Source organism: Asterias amurensis, chromosome 9 (genome assembly GCF_032118995.1).
Source record: "Asterias amurensis chromosome 9, ASM3211899v1".
NCBI classification, from domain to species: domain Eukaryota; kingdom Metazoa; phylum Echinodermata; class Asteroidea; order Forcipulatida; family Asteriidae; genus Asterias; species Asterias amurensis.
In genome coordinates, this window is record NC_092656.1 from 8,020,598 (window position 1) to 8,047,796 (window position 27,199).

The following is a 27,199-nucleotide window of genomic DNA, read 5'->3' on the forward strand; positions in this document are numbered from 1 at the left end:
ACGTAACTTCAGAGGGAGCAGTATTTTACAATGTTTGATACTATCATTAGCTATCCAGTGCTCAACTAAGTAAGTTTCTTTATGCTAACAGTTACTTTGAATATATTACCAATAACCTAGTGCATTTAATGTGATTCTTCGATGATTTAGTTGACGCAAAACTTCGCCACTGTAAATACGCACGAACACCAGCAACAGTATGAAACCAGGGGTGGATTTCACAAAGGTAGTCCTAACTTAGGACTAGTCCTAGGCAATGCTAAGGGATAGGACCAATCCTAAAGTTAGGATGAGTTACTGGTCCTAACTAAGGACTGGTTGTATCTCTTAGCATTGCCTAGGACTAGTCCTAAGTTAGGACTACCTTTGTGAAATCCACCCCTGAGTCTATTGAGATTGTTTTTTATTCGTAGATTAAACAAGTATAAAATTCTGAATGTATAAGAAGAAAAGAACGAGATTGCAAACACACTAATTTATACAAATTTTTATTAACATTTTACAGCTAGTAAAATATATTATAACCATTATATACACGTCAGCAGAAGAGGGCACTATCACTCAAGAAATACTATCGACTTTCGGATGTACCAACGCAAAACAAAGCAGAATGTACTTTTTTCTATTTTAGAATTTCGAAGATACCTCGAGAAGTTGGGCCTTTTAGGCATACACAAATTAAGTATTACCAAAATCCAGTCTACAGCTCAAATCTTAAAGATTTTTTTTGCTCTTCTTTTTCCTCCAACAATAGTATACCTCTAATTAATGGAACTTTAAATCGCACGACAAAGCATCCAGAATGCACACTTGTCAGGTCCCTTAATGCACCGCGTAAAGCTCGCAAGCTCCATCTTTGACAGATTTTCCCCCTCGCCCCCCACCCCGCCCCAATGAATGTTTGTCTAGATCCGCATTTGCCTCATTTGCACAATTCGTACCTGTTGAAACATTCCTTGTCTACGCCAGAAGGATTATGATGGTTTCGAAGCGGATTATACACGAAAATCTGCAACCAAGACTTCACCGTCTTTGCCATTTCCACAATATTATGAAACAATGAGAAGCAGATCACGTCGTGGTATAAAAACAAGTAGGGAGGCCTACTTTACCAGCTATTCTAAAAAACAACGGCAAAAATTCTCCGGGCGGACAATTTTCCCCTTGCCTATAATAAACTGTAACCCCCTCCACCCCCCCCCCCCCCAAACATCCATCCAACTATAAATAACAATAAAAAAATTAGTCAACTAAAAAAAAAAAAAAAAAAAATAGTATGAAAATTGACCATGCCTTTTATTTTTACTTTTTCGTACAATATCTTTCTTTAAATAAAAAAGCAGTAAATTAATTGATGATCCATGCCGTTGAGTTGGATATGGCCTCATCAGTCCCACCATACACCGCGACAGCATAATCCTGCTCCTGTAATTGCCGTTTCCTCTTCTTCTCTAACTCGATATCAACGAGAGAGGGCGATGTTGCACGCTTAACGTGACTGCGATACATCAATTTCAAGAGGAGAAGTTTAACGATGTCGAACAGGAGCTCGACTACTTCAAACACTGTGCACATTGAGATGCCGATCCACAGACCAACCTGGCCGCCGAGGTTACTGATGAGACCGAACAACTACGAAGAGATAGGTGACGGGAATGAGTCAAGGTAAAATATGCGGGAAAGTGAACTCATCGGGAGATAAACAGAACACCATTTTGAAAGCTTTCTGCTCTGTTTGTTTCACATAATACAAAAAAAGAAAATTCTTAAAGACACTGGACACTATTGGTAATTGTCAACGACCAGTCTTCTCACTTGGTGTATCTCAACAAAATAACAAACCTGTGAAAATTTGAGCTCAATCGGCAGTCAAAGTTGCGAGATAATAATGAAAGAAAAAACACCCTGTCACACGAAGTTGTGTGCTTTCAGATGTTTGATATCGAGATTTCAAATTCTAAATCTGAGGTCTCAAAATCAAATTCTTTGAAAATTACTTCTTTCTCGAAAACTACGTTACTTCAGAGGGAGCCATTTTTTATAATGTTTTATATTATAACACCCCTTGCAAGTATTCTGCCTGCTCATTGGTTTAGAGCGCGTCACATGACATGTCTTGGTTTTGCTAGACGACGGCCGCGTGATAGTGCGTCGGTTTGCCATGCGCTAGTCCGAAGACAAGCACATGGCGCCGTGCGCTAGGCCGACAGACTAGCACACGGCGTGCAGTACCAAGACGTCTGTTGCGTGTACGAGTATGATAAATTAATAGTCTGTAACCATTTCGGATTGCACAACACTACATGCAACACATTAAGTAAAAGTGTTTGCAATCTGTATTCGCGTCGTCCGTGGATTGTAGCATTCAGGTCTGTAACTTAATAATAATAGTACAGTATTTAGAAATGTTTGGGGTGTTATAAAAAAAATATTGACTGCTTTTACTCGTGCAATGATTAAAAACTATGACTCCCTCGGTGATCCCCGGAGCGTTCTATTTTCCCTCGTCTTCGCCTCGGGAAAATAGAACGCTCCGGGGATCACCTCGGGAGTCATAGTTTTAACCATAGCACTCGAAGCAGTCAATATTTGTATACTATCAACAGCTCCCCCGTTGCTCGTTACCAAGAAGGTTTTATGCCAATAATTATAATGAGTAATACAAAATAGTGTAATTTGTAAATAATGATAATAATATTGAACATTTCTAGTGCGCCTTGTCTGTCAATAATGACAAGTCAACCAACAGTTAGAAAACTATTGTTTCCGAAACATACTATTTGAGATGATTTTTTAAAATGGCATATAATTTTTCATGCCATAATATTATTATGTGTTTTATCTCGCTTTAACACTCATCAATGTACATAAAACGTGCATTTTTTGAATACTTACGTCATATTTTGGAGTGTGTACAATCATTTCGTAGTTCAGTTGTTCATAATAAACTTGCAATTTCAAAACGTTGTTCCTGAAGAAGAAGAAGAAGAAGAAGACACGTATAATGTGGAATAAGCAAATTACATGACACTCTCAACTCAAATGCTGACTTGCAAAAGTAAACAAGAAGTATTTATAATCTATAAATTTGGGAGGCTAATCATACAATCATCTTTATCCATGGCTGAGAAACTGAAATGGGCACAGGACGCGGCTACGACTAGCCTTTACTCAAGGCGCAAGCGGCGATGCCACCCCCAGATGTCAGGCACAAAAAAGAACAGCACAAGCGGCGAAGCCGCGAGGCGCCTTTAGCAACTCATTTATCTAATCAGTTATTCATATTGCACCTTCAGCTAGTGACTATTCAGAGCACCAGTGTTTGTGGGTAACGGGCGTGCACGCGGCATGTGATCTATGGTAAACACCTCTCTTAATATTAATTTATGCATGAGTAACGTTTACAATTCTACCCCAAAATGAGGTTATAGGCGCAGTCACTCGGGTGGCAGACGTGCGCCTATAGCCTCATTTTGGGTAAGAATTATGACGTCATGCATGATTATTGAGATAGGCGTAGTGTGTCTACATATTTGCCAACAACTCATCACGTCATGCAATATGCATAACATTTCCCCAACCAAAAGTAAAGAAAAAAGAAGGCCCACAAACAAGTTGCTAAAAGCGCTTCGCAGCTTCGCTGCTCGCGTTCGTCTTTTTAAGTGCGTGATATCAGGAGTGCGTTTCGGCGACCCCAACCAAAAGCAGTTTCGGTTGTTGGTCGTTGGTTATGTTCAGACTGAACGAAAACCGAGTTGTGAGCTCGGTGACCGGTTTGGTTGTGAGGGCAGAAACAGTTTTTAGTTAGGGTCGCCAAAACGCACTCCTGGGGTCGTGCTTGATATCTAGGGCAGCCGCGTGCGCCTTGACTAAATGCTAGGCTGTGCTCCGACGTAGTCGAGACACAGGTTCGTAAAGGCTTTGGCAGCCAGCCACATTGTTACGATCAGAGAAAGAAAGTGTTTGATACGGAAGGTAAACAAAACAGAGGTGTATAAAGGAGAAAAAACCCTCGTGGCATGCGAACCAACTTGAGGTCAGGTTTTACACATCTGAAGGAGACAGTATTTACACTTTTGTATAACCATGGCAGCCCCTGTAAAACTTGTTCTATTGTGTCAAATATCTGAAGATTTCAAATAATGAACAAATTGAAATTAAAAAACGTACGACTCTTACAACGGGCCTTAGCGGGGATTTAAGTCAGGGCCACAGTGGGGTTAAGGCAAACGCTGGTTCTTAACAAAACTTTGAAAGTCGCCGCGGTTGGAATACTTACTGAACGAAATTTGGATCATTCACCACTTTGGTTTTGAAAACGTCTGAAATGTCCATAAGTTCTTGTCTTACTTGGTGCTTAAAGACAAACATTGGAAAGAAAGAGAGAAAAAACAGTACTAAAAAACAGCTCTTCAAGTCTACAAAAACAGTAGTCATTAGAAATACAGGACCAAAGTCAAATTGTCAAGCGGCTTCACAATATTATTTCCATAATGCAGCTATAGTTACAACAACGTTATTAGATAACGCCAATGTTATCCGTTAACTTTTCATTCCAACCATTTCTGATATTGCAGTTTTAACATGTGCCGAAAGCGAGACTGATTGGGAGTAAAAGACTGGTTTCTTTACATCAGCCGCACGGGCTGTATGCAACTGGTATATATTCAGGAAACCTAACGAAAATAATGATAACATAGTCTATTGTGGTAAGACGTCTGTTTTAGCATTGCAAAGGTCGGTCGTGGGTTCAATTCCAAAACTCGAGTGATTTTCCTCGAGTAATATGAACGTATACAAATAATAGTAGGGGGTTTAGCTGTGCGTTCCGCGTGAACGTGAACGTGAAAGTCAGAAAATTGTGTCGGTGAAATGTCACGTGTTTAGCATACGTGCAGATGCCATGCATGAGCATGCAATAAGACCAAAGTGCCGAGAAACAACGCAATTGTTTTACGTTCACGTTCACGTATTTACTCGCGTTAGGTGCTGCTAAACCTCGCTAATGAAACATATGATGGCATAACTTACAACAAACAGACTGTTTGGCCAAGCAGCTGAGGACACTGTCATCTCAAATGACGCTTCCCTGCAAAGTGGAACAAGAACAAACTTTTGTTAATTCTGATTGTCTTAAAGGGAAGGTACGCGTTTGGTAATTGCTCAAAACTAATATTAACTTAAAAACTGAATTGGTAATAATCATTGGAGAGTTGTTGATAGTATAAAACATTATGAGAAACGGTTCCCTCTGAAGTACCATAGATGCTTAGAAAGAGGTAATTTCTCACTAAAATAATAAAACACTTCTAGCTAGAAGTCTTTTGTTCCTATCTGAAAGCACACAAATTCGTCCAAGAATGGTGTATTTTCACTCATCATATTCTGTTATGCTATGCTTATGATGGGATACACCGAGAACGAACACTGGTATTTGACAATTACCAAACGTGTACCTTCCCTTTAATGCATTGTTGTATAATAGTTAATAGTTATGGTAACCATTATAATGTTATTATATAACTATGAAACACTATTAAAAATAACTTTAGTAGTTATTGCATTGTTGTTATAATAGGGAAAGAGTGTCCACTCTGACTCTATCAAGAATCAGTCCAAACATAGATTTATAATTACCAATTTAGCAGATTAATCAACATTGTGTTGTCGCAACGGTTCTTTTCACAACCACTCCCCCCCCCCAAAAAAAAAAAAAAATTCCCATAGTGTTTACCAGAAACCTCACCTTTATCATGCTGCCTCCATGTTGGTTTTGTTCCTCGTATCGAATAACAATAATGAATGATAATAATCATTATGGCAAACAGGAGCCAGACTATTTTGTTCTTCCAGCCTCGGTTTGGTAACATTGATATCAATGGGAGAACTTTAAGATGGCTGCACCATGATGAAGGTCTTCACCTTCCAACGTGAAACATTTCAAATCAAACATTTATTCAACACACAAAAGGTTTTGAATAGTTTTGAATAAACTATTTGAGACTGATCAATTTTAACGCCTCATGGTTGACTATGGCTATATACATATGAATGCGTGCACGTGACCCTTTCAATAATCAGTAACACTAACAGTTAAGAAGAAATCGTTCACATCAACTTACTGACATGGAGACGTGCAGGAACATCCGAAATCCTCATTTGCATACTCTAGCTCAACAGTCTCTTTACACAATACTGTCAAATAAAATAGATGTATGTTTTTAAATATGTTATTGTTAAAGTAATGTAATGAATAGGGTAGGTGGCCTTAGCTTCCGATCCAATCCGGACCTTCTTCAGAGGCATAAAACAAGTACAAACAAATACATACCCATTTATAGAGAAAAGAGAGGGGAGGAATTAAGGGAAGGATCCAGAAAGACCAATAGAAGTGAAGTGGCGAGGACAAATGATGTTTAGTATGAAAGGATAGGTTACTGGACCATAAACAAAGGTATGATGATTTAAAAAAACAAATAGGGAGGAGGGACCTGTGGATTGATTCAGTTTCAGCATTATTACCCGTTCCATTTTCAATTAAAATAGATGTATGTTTAAATATATTTTAAAGTAATTTGAAACAATTTTATGTAGTTTCAGCATTATTACCCGTTTCATTTGTGGATAAGTTTCTCGTTTTCCTTTCACGCACAGCGCGGCCAACTTAGGCGAGTGAACAGACGGTCGATGCGGGCGCTGTTGGTGAGTTTGCCCCGCTGTGCGTGAAAGAAAACAGATAAACGTCTTGCACAAAGACTATAAGGGTCTATGTGATCGCGGTTACCTTGGGAGGCGTTTGTAGACAAGCAGGGGTCAAGATCTGGGAAGAATCTAAAACGTGTGTCGTCACAGTCGCAACGGTCCTGGATCATTCGGTACAGACAGTCCTTCTGACACGCCTGCAGGGAAAACATATCATACTGTTATAGCCATAAGGGTCATGTCTTCATTTTAATTTCAAGCTAATGGAACTTAAACTTTTTAAAAGAGTTTAATTTTTGAAAGTTTTAAGAGTCAGTTATCTTTAAATCAAGCCCAACTGAACCAACAAGTCGGTTACCTATATAAAAAAAAAATCACCCATACACCGATGTGTGTTAGCACTGTATACTCAGTACTTTCCCGAGTCCTGTGAAAAATATCACAGGAATATTACTCGGGTGGAATTCGAACCCACGACCCGGGCAATCTCGGTAGTCTAGTTGGAAAGACACTGCTCTACTATAGAAATGCATAGGACGTGGGTTCGAATCCCACCCGAGTAATATGCGTGTAATTTTTTTCACAGGTACTCGGGAAGTACCGAGTGTACAGTGCTTACAAAAATCGGTGTATGGGTAAAAAGAAAATCATATTCTTTATCCCCGATGTCAATTTAATATCTACTGTAAGGCGGTTACCGTTTGGTCTGAACAGCCTTGTCATCGCGGTTCACCATGCTTCTGGTTAGGCTCGCCAAAACGCACTCACTTTACAGACAACGCGTGCCGGGCAATCTCCAACATGGAAAACCCACACACATTTGAATGTTCTCATAAAATCATTGTGGGTGTTAGGACATCCTTTGCAACCAAAGAGGGCCTGCAGGATGTTCTGCAGTTAGTTTCCTCCAAGTTGCCTACAAAAAGTTGCCCCGTGTGTGACAAGGTCTTTTTTAGTCTTACTGAGCTCTGGAAGTGCCATCCGAAATAAAGAAATCCAGGGATTATTTCACTGTCGGATGATGAAACCATAAACGTATGAGGTCGACATTATAAACGTATGATGTCGATTTCTGAGAATATTATCTCGGGTTGACGACATCCTGAGCAAGATGTGGACACCCTGAGGTAATCTTACGTTCATGGTGTCATCAGCCGGCAATACAGTTATCACAAGATCTCTACAAGTTGGGAAAGTGCATTAGGGGTGTGGGAATACAGCTGTGTAGGAAGATAGGGGCGTCTAAACATTTGTAACATGGGTGTCATAATGTAGGAACACACACTGCAAAAACATGGGTGCTAAAAAAAAACGGGCGTTGTTTCAGACGGGTGTTGCTACAAACAGTCAACAGTTACACGATAGAGAAAAATAACACCAACTTCTGCAAATACATTCTTTTATTTTAGCACTCTAGTGACAATTTTGTATATCTCGTTGGTGTAGGTGACAACAGCCATGGTGCGAATTTTAACACACAGGTCTTTTGCACTGTGTGTACACCGTCAGGTACATGGCCCAATTTTATAATGCTGCTTAACGGTAAGCACATTTTCGTGCTTACCGTAGCAGAACAATAATGCTAAAAGGTGCAAGCGTATTTCTCTGCGTGGTTAGCAAAAAAATTGGGCGGCCGTATTGCGCGTTTACCCTGGATTTGCATTGTGAGGTCATTTATTTTCACGCGGTAAGCACCGGGAGGTTAGCATGCCTTTTCATGTGCTTACGGTTAGCAGCGCTATGAAACGCCAATCACACAGTTGGGCGCTAAGCAGCGCTATGAAATAGGGCCCAGGTCGGACTCAAGTGGTAGGTCGAACCCGAGTGGTGCAGGAAAGAGCAAAGGTTATTTTTCAGGTATCGGTCGGGTGGGTTTGGGGGTGATTACCTCGAGACTGTAGCCGACATTGAAGAAAGAAGAGAAGATGGTATCATTAGCCCTTGGTGATTGCTGACATGTGCTGTAAGGATCCTCTTTACGCACTATTTCCAGCTGCAATGTAATCATACAATCGTTATCAGACTTCTGGTGAAAACAAGAAGAAGCTTTTATGTGATCTATGCTCTCTTTTTACGATTTTGCGAAAATGCTACCGTTAAAAAGTCTTCATCAGAAATAGCACCCAAAAAGTTTATACAGATCAGAAACGCCATCTCACTCACTTCATTCGACACTCTCGATCCTCAAAGGCACTGGACACTTTTGGTAATAATGTCAAAGACCTGTCTTCTAACATGTATCTCAACGTGGGTCTATGCCTAAAATAACAAACCTGTGAAAATGTGAACTCAATTGGTCATCGAAGTTGCGAGAGAATACTGGAAGAAAAAACACCCTCGTTGAAATTGAGCACATGAACAAAATATATTCTCCAGGAGCCTGCCTGACGAATAATTTTCAATTTACCTAGGGGTAGCCCAATAAATACATGTATGTATCAAGCTTGTGTTGCATCTGTCCCCGGAGATAATGTGTTCCCGCTTCCTGCTTCCCGCCACCATTAAGGCAAATTTTGGAATTTCGCATGTGATAGCGCCCTCTTTGTAAATAGATTTTCTTTCAGGAGGACAAAATCAGTTATGACACAGGGACCTTAATATATAGGCCACATTATGTTCCTACATGTGACCTTTACCCCGATTGTAAATGTAGCCCTCATCAGTCTGTGTCCCGATATGACGAAACCACATTTTACCTTAATATATAGGCCACATTATGTTCCTACATGTGACCTTTACCCCGATTGTAAATGTAGCCCTCATCAGTCTGTGTCCCGATATGACGAAACCACATTTTACGAAAATGTAGCCCGGACCTAATGTAGCCAGCACCTAAATGTAGCCACTTAAATCCTGCTAATAAATGATTCATTTGTTGATTTTATTTTTAATGTTTACATACTTTCTCGTTGAATGACATTCTGATCATTGTTCGTATGAAATTACAAGCAATGAGTCAACAATAATCTGATTTTCTGATATATTTATTTTACAAAATTTGTATTTTTTGTCACGCGTGACGTCATCAACGTGTGACGTCATAGGGTGCGTTCGTTTAGCTTCCCTGGGTCGACCCCGGTGTGTGGCGTTTTTTTTTTCCCAGGACGAGTGTGTGCAGATAGTTATCAACGTTCGTCCTGGTAAAAAAAAAACCGCCACGCACCGGGGTCGACCCAGGGGAGCTAAACGATCGCACCCATAGTTACCTTCCTTAGGCCGACGGAGGTGAGTAATCCAGGAGCTACATTAATCCCAGCATCCTCCGGGAACGGCATCTTGTATTGTTCGCTGATTAACACACGTATTCCCGATGCTTCCTGCACGGCTGGTTGGTACTCCGTTTCCTCAATGTTCAGTTCTAACGTTAAACCTGAGGATAAAAAGGAATTGTGGCATTTAATTCTTTGTACTCGTAAATAAAATAAAAACATAAGGGAAACTTGGACATCACTGGCCACTATTGGTAACTGTCAAAGACCAGTCTTCTTACTTGGTTTATCTCAACATAGGCGATGCATAAACATTTACCTGTGAAAATTTGAGCTCAATCGTTAGTCGAAGTTGCGAGATAATAATGAAAGAAAAAAATAACCTTGTCACACAAGTTGTGTGCTTTCAGATGATTGATTTCGATACCTCAACTTATATTAATTCTGATCGGTCTCGAAATCAAATTCGTGGAAAATGCCTTCTTTCTCGAAACTGCGTTACTTCAGAGGGAGCCGCTTCCCACAATAGTATAGTTTCAACAGCTCCCCATAACTTGTTACCATTTAAGGTTTCATGCTGACAATTATTTTGAGAAATTACCAATAGTGTCCACGGCCTTTAAATCTCTTTGGGTAAAAACTAAAAAACAACTGCCACCTTTTTCAGCATGATAAATGATGCAGCAATACCAACTCAGAGAGTTGTAACCTCAACCTCAAGTAAAACTAGCAATACCAGCACCATGCAAGAAACTCTTGATCAAATTGGTGTGTGGGCGTCAGCAAAACAATACGCTGATAAACCCACCAGCTAATGTTTAAATTTGCTAAGAACTCCGTTCCAGGTGACCCACTTCAATTTTCGCGTCAAGAACTTCAATCAAGTGAAGTCTGCAAAATACTTGGTATTAAAGGAACACGTTGCCGTCGGTCGAGTTGCGGTCTTTGAAAAGCGTCTGTAACCGTTTCTTATATAAAATGCATATGGTTAGAAATATGTTTTAAAAGTGCGGAAACAATATTATCCACACAAATTTGCCGCGACTATCCGAAGTTATTTAACTTTGCGAAATGACACGGTCTGCCAAATGTGAGTCAAAAAGACTGGTACCCCAAAGATACGAAGGCTTACTTGCTCATAAGAACCAGTGATTTCATTGGATAAACGTGCAGTTCAACTGTCTTTATCCTTGGTTTGTCCGAGGTGACGTTTGGGTGAACTTCAAGTCGTCTGTATATAAATGTGGGTGCAATGTGATTATGGACATGGGGATTGACCCGCAGGCTTGAGGCCACTCTCTGATGTATATCACGAGCCTCGAAGCGTGACGTCAGATGTTTAAGGCTAGCTGATAAGTAATTTCAAACATTGTGACGTTAATTAATAAGTTAAAGAATTTGGATACTTTTTCAAAATGTCCATAGATTTACATTAAACTTACATGGTTTAAAACAATATCATGAAAATATATTTGTAAATGATTAAAGATGGACTATAACGGTACTCCTACATTAAAATCACTATCAGAACTTGTTTATGTTGTGTTCAGCTATCAATTAATTGTTGTGGTCATGTTTTTCTCCAAATAATTTTGCTACAATTTGACCGAAAAAATTTGACCTCGATTCTTCGATTTTGAAATTTCCCGCCCTGTACTGGTTCCCGGCTTTTAAACCAACACTGAAATCCAAGCGGATTTGTAAACCAGCGGACGTCATGAACGCGGTCAAAAAATGGTGATGTCATACCCATGAAGCAACGAGAGTAAACAAAGATTACGCCATGTTACTCCATGTGTTGTGTATGCGTTTTCATCCACACTACAGGCGTGCGTGTGTGCTACGAAGCTTTTTGTTTCTAATGTATCAGCTTTAAATACTGCCGACTATTTGGTTGTTTGTGGATGCACTAGAAGTTTCAAAGTTTGTGTAAGAAGCCTGGATCGATTCCGAAATTTAAACCTCTAAGCATCGAGAGAATTCAGGGGGATCTTCTACCACCAGGCCCCAGCCAGTGCTGCTTGTGCATGCTACGACGTCGGCGGGGTCCCTCTGCCGTGGCCCTGATCGCAAGTGGCCGTGGAACAGCAAAAGAATCAAGTGGCATTACAGAAAAGAGAGGGAGAAAAGCCTGGTAAGTACTTGTTAATAATTTTTAAAAATCTACTACTGAGAAACTATCTCCATTATTAATTCAGGCCCAATACATGTACATGTAATTGTAATAAGAAAAATAGTAAACAATCTCTACCCTTTTCATGCAAGGAACAATCATCTTGTTGTCAAATGACACGATCCGCTCTGAATCTGACCCGACTACCATAAAATAGCTACATAGTGTATTGACTCTGTTGAGTGATGAATCCATGTAGCCACCCAAGTGCTTTAGGCATGTTTAGGCCCTGGTTTACACTTTCTGGCATGTTCATGCTCAACCATGTGTGAACACTATATTAATCCATTTAAAAAGTTGATTGTTACAGTTAACAGTTTATTGGCCTCGCTGACATGTATTTATATTGGTCTATACTGGATTGCTGGACATTGTTTTTGCCAAAGCTGCCTAAGAATTGTTCGCTTTTTTTTTAAGGCACAGCTCAAAAATATGTTCAAATTCCCATCCATATAATTGCCCATCCATGGTCATTCAGAATTTTTCTCTCCTAATTCAGGAATTACCAATTCCAGAGAAGTTTAGTCTGAAGTTTTCCTATAGCTGTGTTTATTGGCTTGGCACGGTTAATTATGGAGTGTTTACTATATTTGCATTTGTAAAATAAGGCCAGTTCTTTTTCAGCACTAGTTTTTTTATTTATTTATTTATTTTTTGTTTTTATATTTTTTTGTACAGAAATAACTCGCAGCTCTACACTACAATGAGAATGCAGGACGAAGACAATGCAGTTCGGAGACATGCTAGCCAGATCTAGAAATGGAGACCTAAGATTCTCAATAGCACTTTAGGTAAGTAGTAGGCCTACTCATGCAAATTTTCAGAGGATCAGATGATTTCTTCATTTTTAGTTTTTCAGCTGCCCCTTTGAAAACTGTTCAACCCCGATCTGTACCTGAACAGTTTTGTACTAGGTGTAGATCTGGGGGAGGGGGGTGGTTGGAGGTCATGTTTTCTATCAGACATAAAGAAAACCTGCCCCCTTGGTTTTGTTGCATGTGGACTCCTTTTGTACTGGTTTTGCGTTAACTCCTGTAAGGTTCTTTTCAAAACTACGCCAACTCAAAGAGAGATTGTCAATACATGGTGTTACGTCAAACCTTCCGAGATTGTATTTCTGCCTTGTAAAATTTCAAGAAATCCCACATAACGATTATTTGGTTTTGTTTTTTATTTTTCATTAAACAGATACGCATAGAATGCATGCACAATGCACTTGTTCATTGTCAGCAGGGTGACAAGACATGAAAACAACTCCATCCGCAGCTGATGTGTAACCCCCGTGTCATTGACATCAACCTTCACCAGCCGGAAAAGGATGCAACAGCTTTTTTTTTTTTGGGGGGGGGGGTGGGGGTTCAAAGGTAGTGGGTTAAACTTTGTTTGAAGAAAGAATGACCTGTGTCCAGTTTCATGGATCTGTTCATCACCAAATTCTGCGCTTATGATCACCGTTCTCTGCTTACGTGCAAACGCTAAATTTCTGAGCTTACTTTGTAAGCGTAGAATGCCTGGTATAAACCAACTATGCACCCATGACCGGCAAAAGCCAAAATTCGCTGGTAACCTGTGAAACGCGCTTGATGTAAGCACAGAATTCCCTGCTTTCGCAAGTGCCGATTCTTTGTTTACAGTATGCAGATCCATGAAACTGGGCCCTAGCTAGCCTGTACACATTGATTTTTTTTGTGCTTTTTTTGGTAGGGGGGGGGTCCATGGTAGTAGAATCAACTTTGTTTAAAGAAAGAATGACCTGTGCCCAATTTCATGGATCTGTTCACCACCAAAATGTGCGCTATGGTCACGGTTCTCTGCTTACGCCCAAAGGCTAAATTTCTGCGCTTAATACTTTGTAAGCGTAGAATGCCTGGTATAAACCAAGTATGCACCCATGACCCGCAAAAGCCAAAATTTGCTGGTAACCTGTGAAACACGCTTGACGTAAGCACAGAATTTCCTGCTTCCGCAAGTGTTGATTCTTTGTTTACAGTAAGCTGATCCATGAAATTGGGCCCTAGCTTGTACACATTGATGTGGGTTTTTATTTTATTTTTTTATATATATTTTTTTTTTGGGGGGGGGGGTAACCAGGGTAGTACAATCAACTTTGTTTAAAAACAGAATGACGTGGTCTGTACATAATGATTTTATTATATTCTTTTAATGTACAACTTAATTTACAATTTACAAAGAGAACCACAGCTAACTAGGTACATAACATGGCTTAGGTTTTCTTTTTTTTGGGGGGGAGGGGCGTTGACAGGGTTGTATAGTTAACTTTTTTTTGATGACGGAATGTTCAGATGATTTCGCTATCACTAGGCAACCTTTTTTCAATTTTGATATTTTAAACTCAAAAATAAACTATTGACGTTTGCAAATACATACAGTTTAAGTGTTGTCGTTATTATGGAGGTGTACATGGCTTCTGTTTTTTGTTTTGTTTTTATATTTCTGCTAACCAAGTTGAATGTTGTTACCATGTTAATCATAGTGTATTGTTGACAACAGGGGACAAGTTTATTGCACATAAGTGCTAAATTAATCAATTTGAACCACACACATAATTTTATAAGCCATAGTAATTTACATTTTGTGTCTTTCAGAGGGGTGGGTCGTTCAAATTAAATTAATCAATTTGAACCACCCACCCATCTGAAAGAAACAAAATGAAATAATATACATGTACATTTATACGTAAATTATTATGGCTTATCAAATTATTTCTCACTCCCTCCGGATCATTATAACTTGGAAAATTGTTACGACTGAAGACAAATAAACCAAAGCAAAGCTGCCTAATCCGTTGGTGGATACAAAAATCCTTCCACTGTACTGTACATGAGGGTTTGGAAACGTCCTTCGTGTTGCTGCCATCAAACATGATGTCAGTGGCAGCGTTTGAACGGACAAGATAGTCCTAAGCTCACCACTTGCTGATAATCATCATTGCAGTGTTTTCTGTAAAACAAAACAAAAGAATTCATACAAAATTATTAACAAAAGAATTCATACAAAATTATTAACAACAGATTTGTGGTTTGCATGTTGAAGTGTTAATATTGCATGTGTGTACCTGAATTGCTTTAAAACTATACCCATGCCAGAAGGCAATCATAATCCAAAGTAGCAGTTACATACATGTACATGAGATATTTGTGTAGATGCACGTGTCAACCACCACGCAGTTACTTGGTGGAGAAAAACAACAACATAGGTTATCTACAATATCAGTTTAAATTGATAATGTATGAATTTTGCCAACAAAGTATAAAACGCAAGACAAAAATTACCCCTCCCCTCACATTTCTACTGCCTAAGTCAGTGCATGTGTTGTTCACATACATGTATTATAACGTGAATGGAGGTAAACAATAAACCTTGTCCATCATGTTCGTTCATGTTTTAATTTAGTCAAGGATAGCCTTCAACTATTTTTGGGAGCAGAAATAAACTCCCCAAACGAAGCATCATTCAGTATAATTCATGAAACGTTTTGTGGCCTTACCAGTCTGTCTTTAGCCGTCGATCATCAGGGTTTGGCTCATCGTCTTCGGCCTGACGATCATCGTCCCCGGGCTGGTTAACTACATGTACTCATAACACGTCTTCGGCTTCTCTCTCGTCCGGTGAGCTCCCCTTATCGCTAGAGCCCTCACTTTCCTCTGAAGTGCCTCTCTGAAATGCCTTTTCCTCATCTATACTGTGGTTTTCCCAAGACCCGCTGCCATCGGACAGTTTCGCTGTTTTTTTGTGTCAAAAAAATGCAGCCTATATTGTCCGATGTTATTCCACATTCAATGTACATGTAAAATGCACGCACACGATCGACCTGACACACTGTGTACAGAGCTTCGGTACGTGGTGTGACGTCACACACTGTGTATGAATGGTTCGTGGGTCACCGGCTTTTGCCGAAACTGAGTTTTCTGGGTCGGAGTACGCCGCGCGAATTTGTGTTTTTTTTTGCATGGAGGTAAAGGTTTTATTGAATACTACTAAAATATCAGTCCTTATTTTACATTTCTTGTACAAAAATAGTAATATTGGCTATATCAATAATCTGTTATAGTCCATCTTTAAAATAATGTTCGATTCATGAGACATTTTCATGACATTGTTTTACTCATTTCCCCAAAACTACAACACCTCAGCACGTAATATTTTCAGGGAAACTTTCTACTATCATTATCTTCAAACTGTGTAAGTTAAGCGTAAATCTGTGCACACTGTGTTTTTTGTCCTACAAAAGTTACATAGACCCTTTAAGATACTGACCATATAGCGGACCGGATTTGCTCGATTTGGAAATGTTATTTTCGATCCCAGAGTTGAAGGTGTAGCAGTTTCCGTACAGGTAGTTGTGGAAATACGTGAAGTTCCTTGAAAATAAAAAAAAAAATGTTTAAAAAAATGTTTAAATTTAATACAATGGGGGAAGGTGTATCAATCAGCTTCTGGCGTCGGCATTAGGCTTTGTGGTCTACATTGTTTGCTAATGTTGAAGAATAATTTGAAATTTTGATAAAATTACAACAACCAGACCTAATAATTTGCCTTGAAATACATACCTGAAATATATTACCAGAAAGGTATGGGCTTTTTAAAGACTTTTCATGCTATGCAAATAAATCAGCGTATTTCCTTCAGGCAAATCCAATGTTTGTTAGTTTTATTCAATATCATTAAAATTCATGGATGAACGTTTTCGGAAGATTTTTTTTATAATATAACCATAAATATTATGTTTGAAACTTGGTGACATCATTCTTCGAATATTAGACAACACTTTCACAAGGGACCAATTTTTACAATAATAATATATTTTCATGCAATGTAGTATTACAGCATTTCAACTTAAAATTATACACACTTTTAGTTTTCTACTTTTGTAAGGGCCCTAGTTATTTCATTTCGTTTATTCTGGTTGTGAAGGAAAATACCCTGTGAAAAGGGAACTTAATTATTTCAATCCCGCCCAAGAACCCAACGAAGAAAGACACTACGCAAAAACTTTAAGTTTTAAATCTTGGGGGAAAAACCAAAGATAATTGTTCCAGGGGAAACCCACACAGTCAGGATGGGGACTGGAAACTCAACCACGTAGTGCTCACGGCGTGATTCGAAACGGGGTCTCAGAGGGGAAAGGCAATAAAATATATACCACTTCGACTACTTGACTTTGCTAATCGGACTTCCTATTGGAAAATGAATGCATCACAAGACTGAGGCCACGCCTTCGGCTTTGGAGTCGGCTTGAGGCTCCATTCTCTCGTATGGAGCCCTATACGCAAAGCACGCGCAAATCAACTGCCAGGACCAAGCTAGCCCGAGCCGAATCCAAGACCAAATCCGTCTTTCGAAAAGGGCAAAAAATTACTGGAGCAGCAAACTATGACGAAGAGTGAGGTTTTGAGTGCTTTGATAAGAAAATCAACTTACGATGGAGTACAGGGATAGCCTTTGAATGTACATGACAGTACCATATCGTCAATCTGATGACCAAAGTTGACCCTGTCCTCGTAGTTAGCCTGGGATACAACATCTGTGAACCGATCGAATAGATCAAGTTCTTCGTTCTTGGCCATGAAGTCAACATCCATCCAATCCTGATACCGTGAGGCCTGTGGATTGAACGGTAGACAGACTCGTTAGAATTGGGCACTATGGTCATGTCACACGAGGCAATTTCTAATTCTCAAAATCTAATTTTGAGGTTTCGAAATGAAATTCGTGGAAATAACCTCTTTCTCGAAACTACGTCACTCCAGAGGGAGCCGTTTCTCACACCGGTTTATACTACCAACCTCTCCCCATTTCTCGTTACCAAGTAAGGTCTATACTTGTAATTTTGTTGAGTAATTACCAATAGTGTTCACTGTTAAAATTGTGGCGAGACCTTGTGAGTTCGCAATCTAATTGATAATGGACATAAGTGCCGGTTATCAACTATTTTGTCGCTCTTGATGCATAAACATTACCCCATTTCAACGTGTCATTATGTCATTTTTCAAAACATTTTCTATTCAACAAACCATCTATTATTATTATTATTAAAAATTGTTTCTTAATCACACAAGTGTCCTACAACAATTAACACCTAAACCAAACATGTTGTAACCCTCTTTAAAGCCATTGGATCCTTTCGGTAAACAGTGTTGTCCAAGGCCCACACTTTGTGTACCACAACTTCTATATCAAATAACAAACCTGTGAAAATTTAGGCTCAATCGGTCATCGTAGTCGGAAGAAAACAACGGGAAAACCCACCCTTGTTTTCGCGTGTTTCGCCGTATCATGACTTGTGTTTCAAATAAATCCGTAATTCTCGTTAACGAGAATTTATATTGTTTTGCTGTTTTCTTAAAAACGAAAGCATTTCACGGAATAATATTTCAAGAGAAGTCTTTCACCATTGCCTTCTGTAAACCCTGTAAGTTATTTGTAAATCTGTGAACTTTTTTTATATTTGTCTGAACCGAAAGGGTCCAATGGCTTTAAAGCACTCACTTCTTTCGTGAGAGAAAAAAAAATCCACGGGAATTCGAACCCACGACGTTTGCAATGTCTAACCACAGGGGCCATCTGGGCAAGTTTTGCGATGTGCCCCTTTTCGGCATGCCAAAACTTGATACAGAAAAATCGACCAGTTTACTCTCCGACGTATTATGCTCGTTTCCATTGATCTATCAGGCATACCACACTAGATTAGCTAAGAAGAACCTCTAAAGTCATCACCCTATCTATCTTTGTTTAAAAAAAATTGGTTTTAAAAGAGCTCAGTTCCTTGATTCGTATTCATAAACTATAGGTGTATCATGAGTTATTGGCCTTGTCTCACACTAATGTCTGCTATATTATGTGTCCTACGTCCACGTTATTGCCGTACCTTGTTTGTACTATGGTTTTAAGATTTGTATGTCCATAGGGAACAAAATCATTAACTTATACCTACATGTTTTCATCCATGCTGCTTATTACTGACTCATTGCGTACATAATAGGTCATACTTATATTGCTTTTTTTAATTTCGACATAAATGTGCATTATTGTATCGAATGACAGCATTGAGATAAATGTTACTGAATTGAAGTGTGTGCATGGTAGAAAGTCCAGCCGCTGTGGTCCCTTTGTGCAATTAAACTCTACAGACCATTATACAAACGGTCGTGTTTCTTCTATGCTGTAACTATTTTTAAAGTAACGATTGAGCTGAGCAAACACTTCTTGAAAGGGGGTAATCTTTATGTGAAGAGCAAACCAAGGTTTTTAATTGTGCCCATGGGAAAGCATTGGAGCAAATAGTATTAACTTGATCAAACAAGTAGGTTTTTTTCTCTGATGACACCCAAGCCTATAACCGTATGGACTGTAAAAGGGGTAACCCTGTTTCAGCCCAGGGAGAAGGTTTCAACGGCCCCAGAAAAAAAAGTAGCAGCCCACACCTTGTAGTGGCATTCAGGCATTGTGTGTCTGGCGACTTGCATAAATCTTTTTAAAAAAACGTTGGTTCTTTTACTTGGTTAGAAGTACTGCAGCTGTTGAAAGTATAATCTATTTTGATTAAAAATTCCCTTCAAGCTAGTGTTTAGTTTTGCTGTTTCGTGGCCGAGCGGGATAAGAGAACCGAACTCAAGGTCTGGTGTTTCTGTTCAGCAGAATGTGGGTTCGAGTCTCGGTCGTGACACTTATGCCTTCGATAATTTCAAAGACCAGTCTTCTCACTTTCATGTATCTCAACATTTGCACAAATAACAAACCTGTAAAAATTTGAACGTGAGAATAAAGGAAGAAAACACCTTTGTCGTCAAATTTGCTTTCAGATGCCTTGAAATCTCGAGTTCAATTAAAATATTTTAGTGAGAAATTACTTCTTTCTCAAAAACTACGGTACTTCGGTAGGAGCCGTTTCTCACAATATATTATATCAACAGCTCCTCATTGCTCGTTACCGAGTAAGTTTTTAAGCTAACCATTATTTTGAGTAATTACCAATAGTGTCTAGTGCATTTAGTTGCTTTTTTCTCACCCAGGGATAAGTGGGTATCTGTGAGGACTGAGATGGTTCTTCTGATTGATTTAGCTTAGGAGCGCATAATATTCCTTGGACAGGGCATCACGGAAGCCGTGATGGTTATTAAAGGCAGTGGACACTATTGGTAATTGTCAAAGACTAGCCTTCACAGTTGGTGTATCTCAACATATGCATAAAATAACTAACCTGTGAAAATTTGAGCTCAATCGGTCATCGAACTTGCGAGATAATAATGAAAGAAAAAACACCCTTGTCACACGAAGTTGTGTGCGTTTAGATGGTTGATTTCGAGACCTCAAGTTCTAAATCTGAGGTCTCGAAATCAAATTCGTGAAAAATTACGTCTTTCTCTAATACTATGGCACTTCTGGTGTTCAAAGCGCTCTGATTATTATTATGTTTGTTTAAATCTGAGAAAAGATTCACGCATGATGATTTCTGAAGGTCTGTGTCTGTCTGTTTGCGTAGAGTGATGCGGGTATCAGCCGTCATCTCACTTTAATGGATCCGACCTTTTTGTGAAAATACTTATAGGCTTTGACACGTTTGGTAATTACTCAAATAAGTAAAAACCTTACTTGGTAACGAGCAACGCAGAGCTGTTGATAGTGTAAAACAATGTGAGAAACGAGGTAATTTCTCACTAAAATGGCCAAAAGCCTTTTATTACTTTTTTTTCATCATTTTTTTGCAACTTCAATGAGTGAGTCAATTGGTAACGCGCAATGAGTTGTGAGAAACGGCTCCTCTGAAGTATAGAAGTTTAATTTGAGAAAAGGGTAGTTTTTCATTCAAATATTAAAAGGATTCAGGCCTGAATTTTTGTGATGATTTGTTTATGCATGTAGTATGTTGGAAAACGCCAAGTGAAAATACTGGTCATTAAAAATTATCAAAGGTGTACGGTGCCTTTACAACTTTTCACATGTGACTTTATCTGTCTAGTTTGGTCTCTATTGTAACCATTAGGCTAACAAAAAACTTACTTCACAGTTATAAAATGAAGCACAGAAATTATAGTTCACAAATACATCAAAAACCAATGAAAATATTTGACTCACACCACGTCTGCGTCTTATGTTCGTACTGGCCGAGTCCATGCTTGGTGTGGTAAGGTCAGACGAACCACTCGCAGTCGCAACTTGCACTCCGGGCGTATCGGAGATGTAGTTGATGGTCTGGGCGAAATTTGTTCCTGTGGTGGTCTCCTCCGTGGCGGTGCTGCCGTCGTCCGGGTTGAACAGACTGTTCAGCTTATCGCTGTATTTAATGGTTGAAGACTTGATTGGATTAAGGTTGCATATTGTAACAGCGGGAAAGTTAAGCTGAGTTCTGAAAGAAGAAAACAATCAAATATATATGTAAGAATTAAATTATTTATTTATTATTTATATTTATTTATTTATTTATTTATTTATTTATTTATTTATTTTAAATCTTTAGACATGCACAATAGCTACAAGTTGTACAGGGGCTGTCAAGGTTAAAACAAAAGTATAAAAACTGTCATCAGAAGATGTGTAAAACCAGACCCCTGCCAACGATAAAAATATAATTATATAATATAAAAGGTGATTGCACTGAAACATTTAAAAATCACACAAAAGAAAACATTAAAACGCAAGAAAAAAACAGACTATAATAAAATTAAAAAACGATTTTGGCTCACAATTAAAATTTGTATGAATATCTTAAACAGTTATAACGCGTGGTTACCTAAATGCAAAGCATAACCTTAAAGGCATTGGACACTATTGGTAATTACTCAAATAATTATTGGCATAAAACCTTACTTGGTAAAGAGTAATGGGGAGTGGTTGATAGTATAAAACATTGTGAGAAACGGCTCCCTCTGAAGTGACGTAGTTTTGGAGGAAGAAGCAATTTTCCACGAATTTGATTTCGAGACCTCAGATTTAGAATTTAAGGTCTTGAAATCAAGCATCTGAAAGCACATAACTTCGTGTGACAAGGGTATTTTTTTTTTTCGTTCAAGTTATCGCGCAACTCCGACGACCGATCGCGCTCAAACGTTCACAGGTTTGTAATTTTATGCATATGTTGAGATACACCAAGTGAGAAGACTAGTCTTTGACAATTACCAGTAGTGTCCACTGGCTTTAAGGTTAGTGTTTAGAACCGTTCGAATGTTGACCAATCGTGGCAAAACAAAATGTAGATGTATTGAATAACCCATGCAAATTGTATACAAAAGGTAGTCACGGTTTTGAGATATCGCCGAAAACCTGGAACAAATAATGTTCAAACAGGAAAAAGAAATCCACAATCTGAAAAGCGTTACCACGGTAACGCTAATTATATTCATATTGTTGGCAATAGAAAATGTCATCTTGTTTCCATAAACGCAGTTGACGTGAACATGTCTCTCAACTCTCGATAATGCATTATACTATCCAAAATGATGTACTTCCTGCAACACCAATTTGTATTGCCATTAGTTTTAAAGGATTCGGGTACTTTTTCAAAATGTCCACAGATTTACATTAAACTTACAGGGTTTAAAGATAATGAAAGTGGAAAGCTTCCCTTCAAATATTACTAACTAAGGTTTTGTAGTTTTTGAGAAATTAGTAAAACAAGTCACAAAATAATTTTGGTCTCGTGAGACCAAAATTATTTTAACATGTAAAATTCCCTTAACCAGTTATGATAGTACACCAAAACCATAGCATAACTGGTTACTAAGTTTTTACATGAGACGAAAATTATTACTTTTACTCATTTCTCAAAAACTACAGCACCTCAGTAAGTAAAATTTCAAGGGAAACTTTCTACTATCATAATCTTCAAACTGTGTAAGTTTAATGTAAATATGTGGACAATGTGTTTTTTGTTAGGAAAAATAACATAAAATACCCTTTAAGAGTCATTACCAAATGTATTAAGACCCATTGAAGGCAGTGGACACTATTGGTAATTACTTAAAATAATTTATAAGCATAAAACCTTACTTGGTAACGAGTAATGGGGAGAGGTTGGTAGTATAATACATTGTGAGAAACGGCTCCCTCTGAAGTGACGTAGTTTTTGAGATACAAATAATGATAAGTGTTCACCTTCGGAGATCTTCCGCCCCCCCCCCCCCCATATTTTCTTATGCTAATGTCTTTGAGTGAAAATTCACACGTGAAATTTAATATTTATTTAGTACTTTTATTGTTCAAGAAGTGTAACTATATCAAAATAAAACAAAAGAGAAAAGAACACCTGTGATTTACAGACATTTTGCAAAACATGCACAACGTATAATATAAATATATACAAAATTCGCAATGAATCTTTTTTTAAACTCGACAACAATATTAACGACTAGAACTTGTCATTAAATGGATTTATGTTATACACTGCTTACGCCTGGAGATTTCGCCATGCATCACTGATCAAGATGGATACATCAAAGGAGTGATGAGGTTTTTTTTTTTTTTTTTTACAACTCGTCTTCTGTTTGTATATGCATGGAGTTACCTGACGAAAGGGACGTTCCATTTCAAGACCGACTGGTATGTGGTCCATTTCTACCACCCCTGCTAATACAAAATAGTCCCTTATCCTACCTCACCAAGCTCCCGGGGTCGATTTCACAAAGTGTTAGGACTAGTCCTAGGATATACTAAAACATACGGCTAGTCCTAAGTTAGGCCGAGTAACTCGTCCTAAGTCTAGTTTAAACACCTACAACCATTTTAAATCAAACTGTTTGTACATTTCTGCTAGGCCTTTGTTTTGGGGGATTTCTATCATATTTTTATTATGTATTTTCTACTGTAAAGCTTATAATATTTATTGTAATGTTTCTAGCGGTTCTGAATTGTGTCGCAATTCAGCAGTATGCTGCGATGAAATTTTTAAATAAATAAACCATAAACCAACCACTATGCCAGCATTAAATAATATGACCTAGATATATATATTATTCAAATTGAGTTATTGTAGTAAATATTGATAGTATTAAAATGGTAACTTACTCATATTGAATGTCAATGTTGACATCAACTTCCCATTGGAAATATGCATGTACCAGCTCGTAGCACTGCCAAATGAACATGCCCAAGGCCCACATGAACAACAGCGACCAAACTGCTTTCCTGCAGCTGTTTCTTCCCCGGTCGATATTGGGGAGGCCATGGGCACTGGTGTTGGCCATGTACTCCGCAAGTAGAACCCGCAGACCTCTTCTCCCTTTATCACCATCTTCCCCGGACATGGTTTAAGATCCTCCAGCAACAACAAAAACCTCTAAAGGAGTTTGTTCTAAGCAGCTCGCCTGGAGCTGTCGCGACGCGATTGTGCAACTTCAGAATACACTCAATTTGCCGCGATGCACCTCAGTCGGCCGTGACGTAAGAATATGATTTGCATATACAAATAAGCCAAAGCAAGCGGAAACTTGATGTGATGGAGAAATGATGTGATCCTTGGAACAACCATTTAAACAAAGCACACAAACAAAAAAGAATTGATATACTCGCAACCGGAAAGCATATCAGTACAAAGCCGATGTACCAGGAGGTACGAGTTGCAGTGACGTCATATAAGTTGCTGCTGTTGCTGGTCAGTGGCTGGGGGACACACACACACACACAAGTGGGGGCGAAGACATAATTTGAGAGGGGCAAAATGTATGGGACCATGGTTTGTGCATTTTACCGGTCTCATTTGGGGGCAGGGTATTGGTTCTTAGCGTGAATGGGTAACCTCCACCCTCGACCACCACCACCACCACTACACCATACGTGTTGTGTTTTACTTATGACGTATATTTATTTTATTTTTTTATTATCTGTTAAATACTTATGTATTTATTTATTCATCCAAAAGCACTTAGCGCCATTCATTATTAGTATATTTAGTATTATTAGAAAACGAGAAGATGACCAGTTTTAAATGTGGGAGGCAAACCACAAAATGAGGATAAACACACACAATTAGGTAGGGGCTGGCCTGGAAACCCCTCCACTCACATGCACGTGGGATGGGATTCGAAATGGGGTCTCATGTCCACAGAGGTGAAAGGCAGGGGAAAAAACCAGTGAGCCAACTTTGATCCCAAACCTTATCATTTTTGTTGAAGTATAAATTTCATAACAGAGGCTCCGGTCTGAGGTGGGATTATAAATATAATCCCAAGCGGTGAAAGGCATGGAAAAAGAACCACTCAGCCAACCTGATCCACAACTATTATAATAACTTTGCTTAAAGCCATTATACACTTTCGGAACAGAAACAAAAAAGGTAAAAGTTCACAGATTTAGAAATAACTTACAAGGTTTACATATAGAAGGTATTGTTGAAAGACTTCTCTTGAAATATTATTCCATGAAAAGCTTTACTGTTTGAGAAAACATTTAAACAATTATCAATTCTCGACATAAAGAATTACGGATTTATTTTAAACACAAAACACGTCGGCGAAACGTGCGGAAACAAGGGTGGGTTTTCCCGTTGTTTTCTGCCGACTCCGGTGACCAAATGAGCCTAGATTTTCGCTGATTTGTTATTAGTTGTGATACACGAAGTGTGGTCCTTGGACAATACTGTTTACCGAAATTTTCCAATGGCTTTAAAGTATAATTTTTATAGCAGAGGTTACTCCAACATTTTCCCCAGCATTTTTCTGATATCGCTCTTGGCTAAATAGTCTGTCCCGCCCTACCCATTAGACGTAATGTAATGCACTCTCGTCTAATTCTACACGATAATTCCTCCGTAAACATCTATTGTATTAATTTACCGGAGACGGCGTAATTAATTGTGGTTCTAATGATTGGAGAGCCGTGCCATCTATTTATTGTACCAGGTTGTACTTGGGATGGGATTGGGGGGGGGGGGGCACTCGATAACACTATGGGGAAAACATTTAAATGATACATAGTGCCACAAGGCCACACAAATATTTAAAGGAAATTTTATGCAGGCATACATTTTATAGCCTGAACATCTGACGTCTCACTTCGAAGCTCATGATGCCAGAGAGTGGCCTCGAGTCTAGACCAACCCATGTCCTTAATCACCCTTCACTTACATTCTGAATTATTCAGACAACCGAACGTGCAGCTGCTAAACGCCACCTCGGACCAATCAGATACATTTTCACTGAAATCTTTGTATCCAATGAAATCACTTGTTCTGATGTCGTTGGGGTACTCTACCAGTATTACAGGGACTTTTCGTTTTCGACGACGGATGGTTCTGCGACGGTTGTTCAGCTAAACGTTGTCGTTTTCAGCACAACGAAGATTCATCCAAAGTATTGGCATAGAAATTGAGGGACGACCGTCCTCAAAGCCGACGCATGCGCAGATGACGCCAAGAATGTCATCTTTACCGTCACAGAACCATCCGTCGTCGAAAACGAAAAGTCCCTAATGTCTACATTGGACAGAATCGAAAAGGTGGTGGTGGAACGCGAGTTCGTCAGGTAATTGTTGAAGACCGGTATCCTCACTTGGTGTATCCCAACAACATGCATCAAATAATAAACCTGTGAAAATGTTGACTCAATTGATCATCGGAGTTGCAAGAGAATAATGAAAGTAACAAAAAACACCCTTGTTGAACATATTTGTGTGTTTTCATATGAAAAGGGGCTTAAAACATGAAGTCTTTTTAAAACCTGAAGTCAAAGTTGTAATATTAATTTGAAAACCAAACTACGTTACTTCAGAGGGAGCCGTTTCTCACAATGTTTTATACTATCAGCAGCTCACTGTCACCAAACATTTCATAACTTAAATGATTAACCATAGGACTTAAGACGAGTTCAGTTCCGTATCCATAGACATTAGGGCGCATTTATTCCTCCATGGTTGAACCCATCCTAAGTTAGGAAGTTAGGACGATTAAATTCGTCCTAGCTCGAGATAGAATTAATCCAAGCAGCATTAATCGGCTGCTGTTTTATGAATATCACAATAATTGTGTTGTTTTTACCTGTTATTGAGACCCGCGTAGTTCATACGACGTCCGATTTAACCGGCTCAAGTCCGACGAGAAAGACACTGCTCCCACCATCCACCATTAGACCATTCTTCACAAAATGGAGATGGGACCCACTAAATG

General features: G+C 38.9%; 1 protein-coding gene and 1 long non-coding RNA gene across 3 annotated transcripts; one reads left to right on the plus strand and one right to left on the minus strand.

Annotated features, from left to right (window-relative positions):
- Positions 1–1,285: 1,285 nt before the first annotated feature.
- Positions 1,286–27,135, minus strand: LOC139942016 (epithelial sodium channel subunit gamma-like). 2 transcript variants are annotated; one of them, XM_071938681.1, is made up of 12 exons: positions 27,071–27,135; positions 21,181–21,451; positions 17,527–17,708; positions 16,363–16,466; positions 9,909–10,072; positions 8,591–8,695; positions 6,785–6,899; positions 6,123–6,195; positions 5,032–5,089; positions 4,280–4,356; positions 2,896–2,971; positions 1,286–1,632 (listed from the first exon to the last, which is right to left on the minus strand). In XM_071938681.1, exons 1-12 carry the CDS (start codon positions 27,094–27,096, stop codon positions 1,348–1,350), a joined length of 1,536 nt encoding a protein of 511 aa, XP_071794782.1. In that variant the 5' UTR covers positions 27,097–27,135; the 3' UTR covers positions 1,286–1,347. The 2 variants fall into 2 exon arrangements, with proteins under 2 accessions (XP_071794782.1, XP_071794781.1); XM_071938680.1 differs by lacking the exon at positions 27,071–27,135 and adding an exon at positions 24,106–24,379.
- Positions 11,754–13,418, plus strand: LOC139942183 (uncharacterized). The gene is made up of 3 exons (XR_011786647.1): positions 11,754–12,045; positions 12,763–12,875; positions 13,273–13,418. It is a non-coding gene; the product is annotated as an uncharacterized lncRNA (long non-coding RNA).
- Positions 27,136–27,199: the final 64 nt, after the last annotated feature.